The sequence below is a fragment of the Trichomonas vaginalis genome, chromosome IV (assembly GCF_026262505.1).
Source record: "Trichomonas vaginalis G3 chromosome IV, whole genome shotgun sequence".
In the NCBI taxonomy this organism is placed as follows: Eukaryota; Parabasalia; order Trichomonadida; family Trichomonadidae; genus Trichomonas; species Trichomonas vaginalis.
Window position 1 is genome coordinate 10,574,279 of NC_067206.1, and position 11,112 is coordinate 10,585,390.

General features: G+C 28.8%; 1 protein-coding gene and 1 pseudogene across 2 annotated transcripts, besides 16 other annotated features; one reads left to right on the forward strand and one right to left on the reverse strand.

The window, feature by feature from the left end:
• Window positions 1-2,064: part of a mobile genetic element that runs on past the window's edge.
• Window positions 549-2,022, reverse strand: TVAGG3_0065960 (annotated as a pseudogene). The gene has a single exon. A coding segment is annotated over exon 1 (1,474 nt).
• Window positions 2,065-2,101: a terminal%2Cinverted (terminal inverted repeat of MuDR-5_TvMULE4 transposon ID:TVAGG3_0065970).
• Window positions 2,065-2,672: a mobile genetic element.
• Window positions 2,673-2,962: 290 nt separating this feature from the next.
• Window positions 2,963-3,808: a mobile genetic element.
• A 300-nt stretch (window positions 3,809-4,108) lies between these two features.
• Window positions 4,109-4,137: a mobile genetic element.
• Window positions 4,109-4,137: a terminal%2Cinverted (terminal inverted repeat of ISTv1 transposon ID:TVAGG3_0065990).
• Window positions 4,138-5,464: 1,327 nt separating this feature from the next.
• Window positions 5,465-5,514: a mobile genetic element.
• Window positions 5,465-5,514: a terminal%2Cinverted (terminal inverted repeat of ISTv2 transposon ID:TVAGG3_0066000).
• A 349-nt stretch (window positions 5,515-5,863) lies between these two features.
• Window positions 5,864-5,912: a mobile genetic element.
• Window positions 5,864-5,912: a terminal%2Cinverted (terminal inverted repeat of ISTv2 transposon ID:TVAGG3_0066010).
• A 199-nt stretch (window positions 5,913-6,111) lies between these two features.
• Window positions 6,112-6,148: a terminal%2Cinverted (terminal inverted repeat of MuDR-5_TvMULE4 transposon ID:TVAGG3_0066020).
• Window positions 6,112-7,548: a mobile genetic element.
• Window positions 7,511-7,548: a terminal%2Cinverted (terminal inverted repeat of MuDR-5_TvMULE4 transposon ID:TVAGG3_0066020).
• Window positions 7,549-7,739: a mobile genetic element.
• A 940-nt stretch (window positions 7,740-8,679) lies between these two features.
• Window positions 8,680-8,960: a mobile genetic element.
• A 523-nt stretch (window positions 8,961-9,483) lies between these two features.
• Window positions 9,484-9,637: a mobile genetic element.
• A 178-nt stretch (window positions 9,638-9,815) lies between these two features.
• On the forward strand, window positions 9,816-10,307 carry TVAGG3_0066060 (single helix bin domain-containing protein; the record flags this gene model as incomplete). Its single annotated transcript, XM_051221528.1, has 1 exon — window positions 9,816-10,307. The coding sequence occupies one exon, from the start codon at window positions 9,816-9,818 to the stop codon at window positions 10,305-10,307; it is 492 nt and encodes a 163-aa protein (XP_051106514.1).
• Between the last annotated feature and the right edge of the window lie 805 nt (window positions 10,308-11,112).

Consider the following 11,112-nt stretch of genomic DNA (forward strand, 5'->3'; position numbering starts at 1 on the left):
TTTATAGTAGTAGTATTCAGAAATTCTTACAATTTACAATACAATTTTCAAAAATGGATAAAGACTTATAGCCAAGTCTTGATATCATGCAGGGAGAATATACATTGATAAGCAATTATATTTTATAGTAGTAGTATTCAGAAATTCTTACAATTTACAATACAATTTTCAAAAATGGATAAAGACTTATAGCCAAGTCTTGATATCATGCAGGGAGAATATACATTGATAAGCAATTATATTTTATAGTAGTAGTATTCAGAAATTCTTACAATTTACAATACAATTTTCAAAAATGGATAAAGACTTATAGCCAAGTCTTGATATCATGCAGGGAGACTCTCTACAAATACAAAAATTGATTATCATAAGGAAATACAAATTTATCAATTTTCATGTGAAAATTACATAAATTTGTTCTCCAATAAATAGCAATAATACTTTGAATGTTATATTAAGTAATATAGCTTCAGGTAAATAAGCTTACACTTCAAAAATATACTGTTTATTCATTAATTTTAAAAAAAGTCCAAATTATCTAATCTTGCTTACTCTTCCTTTAAACTTCTTTGTGCCAAATTTAATATTGCCTTCAAAGATGGAATAAGGACACTAGGTTCAATCCTTCGGCTTTCGACAATTTCCAAAATGTGTTGAATTAATTTCAAACATTCATCGTGTTTTGAAGCTCTTTGCTCAACAATCTGATTATCTGCCCTTGTAAGAATTCTTACTGCTCTTTTTTCATTCAAAACATTAGCGACTTGAACCTTAATAATCACATTTGGAATCACAACAGTGATGAGAGTTATGACGATGTCATCAATGCGCTCATTTTTCTTACCCAAGAAAAATGTTTGCTTTAATTGATGAAAGTGTGATTCCGCAATGTTATTCGTGGAATCACCTTCTCCACGATATAACATCATCCAATGTTCTTTGGTTCTTCTCCATTGTTTATCGAAATACTTCAAAGCGCGCGGTTCTTCTTCTTCTAACATTGTTGTCAAGAACTCATATGTTTCATCAGACTCTTCAGCCAGCTTTTCTGCATTCGTTGCATCTGCACGTAATGTCAAAAAGTCCAGTGCTAAATAGAAGTTCTCAAAATTCGTGGATTGTCAAAATAGCTTCCAACTTTTGCACATGCGCGTAAAACATGCACAGTGCACCAACTGAGCTGCGCAAGAGGAAATCCGTCCTCAATTGCGCGAGCAATGTTTAGCGCACAGTCAGCGCTCCAATGCTGTGGATCCAGGTGCGCAAACTCACAGAATTTCACCAAACATTCTTGAATTTTTTCAGATGTCTGAGGGTTCACTAAAAAATAGCAAAAGGGGAAAATTTGTTTTGACTTGTTTTCATTGTTACTGCAAACAATTGGATCTTTCCTTTAATTAAAGAATGAGTGGAATCGACGTGGAGAGGGTTATCAATGCTATGCACCAATTCTTTTGCAGCAAAAGGTGCATATATGATTGTAAACTCGGAAAAATCTCCATTGTAATCAAATTGAACGAGATCATCTGGGCACTCTTCCTGTAAATTATTCAAAAATGCTTCCAAAGAAGTGTAAGGATCGTTTGATAATCTTTGTGCAATAATCTCATCAAGGCGATAAAATTTGTGCTTTAAAGCATCAGTAGACTGCGCGAAAAGTTTCATCGTTTCTTTGTTATTCGTATCAATTCCGAACTTATCAAAAAATGCTTTTTGAGCAAGAAATTGCTTTCCACCGTTTTTAATATAAAGTTCGATCCATTTTTGATAAAATTTACTCGCGTAATGTGAACCCATTTCAACTCCTATATGATGGCAATGTTCTTCATTAACTTTGCTTATAGTAAACACTCCATTTTGTTCTTCAACCCTAAATTTTGCCTTGCATAGGGGGGATACGAACATGAACAATAAGTGACATATTTGCTTTGGAGATCCCGTTCTTCTTCTGTATGGGACACCGCCCTTGACTTCCTGTTTAATACCAAAAGCAATAAGCTCCTCTAAGTCCACCGAAATCATAAAAATGAAGTGATTTTGAAAAGAGTTAACAAAATTCAAATCGAATGGGGGACAAACTCGCCCATTGTCACTTTTCATTAACCTTAAACTTGTAATTTTCATTATTTTTAATTAACCTTATTTCTTTCCCAATTCCTGATTTATTTTATTCACTTACTATTAAAAGTCACATTTTAATAAAATATAATAATTTATTTATAGCATTTTTTACTATACTGTAATAAAAAATTAATTATAATAAATTAAATGTTTATTAAATCAAATGTTTTCTTTGCAATAATATTTTTAATGTTGAGTAAACAATGTTGGGATCAAGTGTATCATTTTTCAGACCTTTCTGAACAGCTTCAAGCATACTGATGCATTCGACTTTTTTAAATTGTGTCATTTCTTCGAAATCTCTTGTGACTTTTTTTGATAACTTTAACACTTCTCTCTGAATCCAGACCTTTAATTTGCAACTTAATCAGGAATGAAGGAACAACACTGGAATATAACTCGATGACAAGTTCATCGAGTCGAAGATTTGGTTGTACACCACTTGTATGTGCCGGATACCATTGTGTCAAATTTTTTCTGAAATTAACTTTAAAAGTACTAAGTAAGATCATGAGATATAGCAATATATGTTTAAACTAACTTATATTTTGTCATAAGACGAAATGGTGGAAGTGAGGTGAAGTCAAAAGTGACATATATTTGGCCGGCTAAATTCCCCTTTAGTTTACATGTCAAAATTACAATAAATTAATTATTTTGCTTAGCAATTAGCTATGTATTAAAACTAAAATTATTACTATTCAATTCTATACATTCAAATATTAAACAATTCAAATTTAATAACAAAGATATTACAATAAATAAAAAATGATTAAAAATGTCCCTGAAAATTTTCTGAAAGCTATCTCGTGTTTAGGTCTCAATTTTTTTAGAAATAGAAGAGTGTGGGACAAACTATCCAGTGTCACTTTTATTAACCTTATTTAAAAAATTAATAAAATAATAATAAAAAATTATTTGAATCTTTTACATTAATTGTTTCTTTTTTAAAAGTACCTTTAAAGTACAATAAACAAGATTTGAATCTATTGATCCTTGTTGCAAACTTGAATATATTGCTTCAAGCATTTTTGAGAGTAGCCCATGCTAGCTTTTATCTCTTCTTGGATACCAAACTGGAGGAGCTCCATAGTGTTGAATATCACGGGCTCCATACAACAAATTGAATAAGGTATTTCAAAATTTGAAGGAAATGGTCCATCATTGAATGTAGTGGCCGGGAATTGAATGACATACAGATAGTTTGAGGAAATTTGTTATAAATTATAATATAATTGAAGAATTAATTATCAAAACAAGTCTAAGAGCCATTTGTCAGATTTTCCCGAAATGCAAGGTTAAGATTTTAGCAGCGACTAACTTTGAGTGTACATATATAATTGTTATACTGAGTACTTTCTATCTGTGTTACTTATTTGAGTCTAAGAGCCATTTGTCAGATTTTCCCGAAATGCAAGGTTAAGATTTTAGCAGCGACTAACTTTGAGTGTACATATATAATTGTTATACTGAGTACTTTCTATCTGTGTTACTTATTTGAGTCTAAGAGCCATTTCTACCATAGAACTAGATATTGTCTCTCATTAAATATATATAACTGTAAACTGCTTAATTCATTTATCTATTTAATAAAATTATATTTATATAAGATTTCATGTTATTATTTCATCTTTATTATTTTTTTTATTCCTTTGAAAAGTGACACTGGATAGTTTGTCCCTTTCTCGAAATAGAAAAAGATTGGATTTAACTTTCAAACATTATATATAGTTTTGTATATGGAAGCCTTTAAATACAAGTTAATGATATGGAGTTGTATTGCGAGAAGAGGGAATCAAAGAAATTGACGAAGTTCCAGAATTTTATTCAACAATTCTTAATCAATTAACAAAAACTATACCGAAACTTATCTTACCATCCAAATCAAATCACATTACATACGGAATAAACATTTAATCTTTTACCATTAAAATTATATTTATACGTTATTTAATTTTTTACGTCTAAGTTGAATAGGATAATAGCCGAAGATATAAAGTAACTATAGTTTACAAGCTAAGGAACAAATCAGCATTGAAACTAAAAAATGCTGAAATATTATAATAAATTGAAGAAATACTGTGATAGAATACCTAGTTATACTAGATACTATTATAATATGAATTCATTTGTATTGAATATCGATAATAAAAAATCGATGAAATATTAAAATGAGAATAAATTAATAATGAGATTATAAATTAGAATTATTTCTCTTTTATTTAAAATAAAAACTTAGTTCTATTTAAATTCGATAAAGAAGTACGAAAAAGTTGTATTATACGTATGATGTTGCCCGATGTTTGGTAACACTATTGTAGAATATAAGCATATATGATAGAAAAGCAATATGCTTAATATCGAGTAATTCTAATTTTTTACGAAATTATTCAAATACGTTATTTTTTAAAATGAAAAATAAGCATACCATTATGCAGTAGTTTGCGCACATATACTATGCTGATGAAAGTTGGTCTCTAATTCGAAACTTGAGTCTGTCAAATTGACGTTCAAGTATTAAAAAGTTGTATTATACGTATGATGTTGCCCGATGTTTGGTAACACTATTGTAGAATATAAGCATATATGATAGAAAAGCAATATGCTTAATATCGAGTAATTCTAATTTTTTACGAAATTATTCAAATACGTTATTTTTTAAAATGAAAAGATAAGCATACCATTATGCAGTAGTTTGCGCACATATACTATGCTGATGAAAGTTGGTCTCTAATTCGAAACTTGAGTCTGTCAAATTGACGTTCAAGTATTAAAAAGTTGTATTATACGTATGATGTTGCCCGATGTTTGGTAACACTATTGTAGAATATAAGCATATATGATAGAAAAGCAATATGCTTAATATCGAGTAATTCTAATTTTTTTACGAAATTATTCAAATACGTTATTTTTTAAAATGAAAAGATAAGCATACCATTATGCAGTAGTTTGCGCACATATACTATGCTGATGAAAGTTGGTCTCTAATTCGAAACTTGAGTCTGTCAAATTGACGTTCAAGTATTAAAAAGTTGTATTATACGTATGATGTTGCCCGATGTTTGGTAACACTATTGTAGAATATAAGCATATATGATAGAAAAGCAATATGCTTAATATCGAGTAATTCTAATTTTTTACGAAATTATTCAAATACGTTATTTTTTAAAATGAAAAGATAAGCATACCATTATGCAGTAGTTTGCGCACATATACTATGCTGATGAAAGTTGGTCTCTAATTCGAAACTTGAGTCTGTCAAATTGACGTTCCATTTTATTTTAATCGATATTCAATACAAATGAATTCATATTATAATAGTATCTAGTATAACTAGGTATTCTATCACAGTATTTCTTCAATTTATTATAATATTTCAGCATTTTTTAGTTTCAATGCTGATTTGTTCCTTAGCTTGTAAACTATAGTTACTTTATATCTTCGGCTATTATCCTATTCAACTTAGACGTAAAAAAATTAAATAACGTATAAATATAATTTTAATGGTAAAAGATTAAATGTTTATTCCGTATGTAATGTGATTTGATTTGATGGTAAGATAAGTTTCGGTATAGTTTTTGTTAATTGATTAAGAATTGTTGAATAAAATTCTGGAACTTCGTCAATTTCTTTGATTCCTTCTTGAAGCGTTGAAATTTCTTATTGACTCTCTTTTTATAACTTTTGAAAGAAACCGTAAAAATTGTGAAACATGCTTTTTAATAAAAAACAATTTTGATGAAAGCCATAAATTAATTTAAAATTGAAATAAATTTTTGAAATCTATGATATTGAATAAAAAAATTTATAGTGTAGATATTGATATAGATATAGATGTTAATTTTAATATGATATTTGATAAAATTTTTTTTATCAAAACATACTGATAATAGGTTGACATGTAATATGATATTTTGCCTTGTAAATATATTTGGTCGGCAAAATAACCTAATTACTCTTATTTTGAGTTCACTTCCACCATTTCGTCTTGAGTGGGGGACAAACTCGCCCATTGTCACTTTTCATTAACCTTAAACTTGTAATTTTCATTATTTTTAATTAACCTTTTTCTTTCCCAATTCCTGATTTATTTTATTCACTTACTATTAAAAGTCACATTTTAATAAAATATAATAATTTATTTATAGCATTTTTACTATACTGTAATAAAAAATTAATTATAATAAATTAAATGTTTATTAAATCAAATGTTTTCTTTGCAATAATATTTTTAATGTTGAGTAAACAATGTTTGGGATCAAGTGTATCATTTTTCAGACCTTTCTGAACAGCTTCAAGCATACTGATGCATTCGACTTTTTAAATTGTGTCATTTCTTCGAAATCTCTTGTGACTTTTTTGATAACTTTAACACTTCTCTCTGAATCCAGACCTTTAATTTGCAACTGAATCAGGAATGAAGGAACAACACTGGAATATAACTCGATGACAAGTTCATCGAGTCGAAGATTTGGTTGTACACCACTTGTATGTGCCGGATACCATTGTGTCAAATTTTTTCTGAAATTAACTTTAAAAGTACTAAGTAAGATCATGAGATATAGCAATATATGTTTAAACCAACTTATATTTTGGTTGTACACCACTTGTATGTGCCGGATACCATTGTGTCAAATTTTTTCTGAAATTAACTTTAAAAGTACTAAGTAAGATCATGAGATATAGCAATATATGTTTAAACCAACTTATATTTTGGTTGTACACCACTTGTATGTGCCGGATACCATTGTGTCAAATTTTTTCTGAAATTAACTTTAAAAGTACTAAGTAAGATCATGAGATATAGCAATATATGTTTAAACTAACTTATATTTTGGTTGTACACCACTTGTATGTGCCGGATACCATTGTGTCAAATTTTTTCTGAAATTAACTTTAAAAGTACTAAGTAAGATCATGAGATATAGCAATATATGTTTAAACTAACTTATATTTTGGTTGTACACCACTTGTATGTGCCGGATACCATTGTGTCAAATTTTTTTCTGAAATTAACTTTAAAAGTACTAAGTAAGATCATGAGATATAGCAATATATGTTTAAACTAACTTATATTTTGGTTGTACACCACTTGTATGTGCCGGATACCATTGTGTCAAATTTTTTCTGAAATTAACTTTAAAAGTACTAAGTAAGATCATGAGATATAGCAATATATGTTTAAACCAACTTATATTTTGGTTGTACACCACTTGTATGTGCCGGATACCATTGTGTCAAATTTTTTCTGAAATTAACTTTAAAAGTACTAAGTAAGATCATTTATTTTTGCATAATATAATGCCAATATGGTTTCTTTTGATTTTATTTCATTTATAAGCAAATCAGATTTACCCAAAAACTCCACTCCATAAGCGTTCATTTGCTAAATTAAAAAGTGACAATGGGCTAGTCTGTCCCTTTCTCATTCAAATCACATCAAAAACAAAAACACATAAAAAATATTTTATTATACTCATTCGAAATTAAAAATAATAAAATTTATATATATTAATTTCATTAAATCAAGGATAAAAATCTCACCGGAAAAATAACCTCAGTGTGATAAATTTATCACCGGAAAAATTTACAATGAAAAAACCAGAATTTTCGAAAAAGTGACACCAACTATTAAAGTTATTTTATTACTAGATTTATTTACAAATTATAAGATAATATCATTAACCGAATATATTTTTAATATAAATAAAAAACTTTTTTATACAAAAAATTACAATCAATCGATAAATATTATAAAACATTTATTCCAAAAAGATTAAGTAATAGGTGGGATCCTGCATATAATATAATTTTATGTCATAAAGTTTACAAATTTTAGATGGACCACAGTGAGAATGTGAGTGGTTAATTTAAAGGTGGTCTGATAAAGAAATCGAGGCTTACTCAACACAGCATGAAGCAGTTTCTAATACACAATCTTACTAGTCGTGTTTCGGTCGCCAGCGCTCTCATAGGGGTGCTGATTTCAAAAACCACTACTTCAAATTATTCAACAATACTCAATGCAGCATGAAGCAGCTACTACTGCTGTATCTTACTGGTAGTGTTCTTCGCTTCTTACTATCAACTCTAAAACTAGTTTGATGTATTATTTATTCATATATAAATATATACATATATAAATATATACATATATAAATATATACATATATAAATATATACATATATAAATATATACATATAAAATATATACATATATAAATATATACATATATAAATATATACATATATAAATGTTGTGCATGAAAATTCGGTTCACTTCACTTCTGACAAAAGTGACATATTTACATGGCAAAAATAGTTTACATGGCAAAAATATATAGGGTATTTTTTTTAAAAGTAGTTATCTTTATATATAAAAATAAAACTTTTGATATATTTGAGTAAATGATTTATTAATTTATTTATTTATTTTTTTAAATCAAATCATATAAATATATATATATATAATAGTGAAATAGAACAAGAGATAATTATTGATGATTAAATTGTAGACGAGGATAAAAGTTTAGATAAATTAATAAAATTAGTGTGGAATCAGACAAGTTTCCCGCTGTTTGCGAAGGAATTGTTGGCTATGATGTACTGATTCATGATCAGTACATCATAGCCAACAATTCCTTATACAAGTTCAAAAACTTGGGTGCAATCAGTTCTGATTGCACCCAAGTTTTTGAACTTTCTCGAGGGAATGAAAGGGTAAGAGGTATACATTATGAATATATACCTCTTACCCTTCCATTCCCTCTCTGACAGCGGGAAACTTTGTCTGAATGTTAAACTATTCAGACAACGTTTCCCGCTGTTTGCGAAGGAATCCATTTATACAAATAAACTTATAAAACACAAAATTATTATTTTATAATATAATTCTTAGATAATACATCCGATATGTAAAGTGTCAAAAATGAAGTGAACCGAATTTTCATGCATTACATATACATATAAATATATACATATATAAATGTATACATATATAAATGTATACATATATAAATATATACATATATAAATGTATACATATATAAATATACATATATAAATATATACATATATAAATATATACATATATAAATATATACATATATAAATATATACATATATAAATATATAGATATATAAATATATAGATATATAAATATATAGATATATAAATATATACATATATAAATATATACATATATAAATATATACATATATAAATATATAGATATATAAATATATAGATATATAAATATATACATATATATATATAAATATATAAATAACAAAATACAATCAAAAAATAGTGTTTGGAAATTTAAGTTTAAGTGTCACTTTTTCGTAAATTCTACCAAACTCATTTCATTAAATCAAGGTTAAAAATCTCACCGGAAAAATAACCTCAGTGTGATAAATTTATCACCGGAAAAATTTACAATAAGGTTAATACCGAAAATATCGAAAAATCAACATTTAAGGTTAATTTAAGAGTATGCACTTTTGTCACCTACTCAAAAATATCATTTTGCTTTTCAATTCGAACATAAATCTTAAATATTTTTAATTAATATCTGATTTACAGCATTATTATCCATTTATAAATCTGACAAATAAATGACAAAACCATCAGAAATAGTGTCACTTTTGTTCAAAAATGAAGTCACACTATTTTTCATGCACAACATTTTTTAATGGAAGCGAACAACACAGCTCCTGCTAAGGCTGTTGCCATCCAGAAGCCAGAGGTGACTGAAGAACAGTCCTCTGGCGACGAGGAAATATTGATGGGTGGCGAGAGTCCGAAGACCGAGATCAAGATCCCAGATCTCGATCACAAGCAAACGGCAAAGAAAACGGGTCCACAAGCTACTCCTCGAGTTCTACGTTTAATCAAGACCAGCCACAAGTATTTGAAGCAGCTGGAGGAGTCAAACGTAGCTCTCGAGGAACTAAAGCAGCAGATCACAAAGCAGGCGGAGGAACTACAACAGAAGAATGAGTTCATAACATTACTCAAGACCAAGCTCGACTACAAAGATGAAGAGATCTCTGATCTCAGATCTCGAGTTGATCAGTTGGGAAGGCAGTCTGATATGTGGCACGAACGCTTCATTACTGCAAACTCATCATACAAAGAAAGAAGCCACTTGTTGACTACTGTAATTAAATACTTATCTTTATAAAAAAATATCATTTTTTTTCCAGTGAAAAAAAGTATTTATTCTTAACTGTTTGTGGGGATCTTTAGAAGTTACCAAGGCACCAGACTGCGTGCTTCAATTCTTTGTTCTATTGCATACTCGATCATTTTCATTGTTCTCTTCGTTCTTTGTATTTGCGAGTATTGCTTACTTATAATGTGATCTTGGTTTCTTATGATCTTTGTCATGATCTCGATCCTCTTCTGGATCCTTTGTCTCTTATCAGTTGGAACATCATCCATATCAATTGGTGCGAATAAGAATCCCCCAGTTGTACGTCAGGCTGTTTCTTCGCCACTAAAGGCACGTCTCATTATGGCGTCCATAATAATTAGTGCCCGTATAGTGTCACTTTTTCATTGTGCCGGTGCCTGTAGCTGTAGGCTACAGGCGACGCACAATGTATACTGTACTGAGATGGATGTTTAATATTTGTGAGTGAGAATGCAAGCAGGAGTTTGGTACTTTAAGGCTAGGTTGAGATAGATTTCCCATTATATTATCTGTGAATATATTTTTGAAAATTCAAGATATAAAAATATATTATCAAAAAATTTTATATTTTTAAATACAATAGGGTGGAAGTATAGTACGATGAGATAGCAATGATATATTTTATAATGGGAGGTAATCTGAAGATAAGTAGCAAATTTTATGCGATTTTGATTGGGAGTTGGAGGGTGTGAGTACTATAGCATGTAATAGTATCTCACACCCTCCAATTCTTCCTATGGCGCCGAAAAATTTTTGGTGAAATGCGACGACATTTCACCAAAAATTTTCGGTG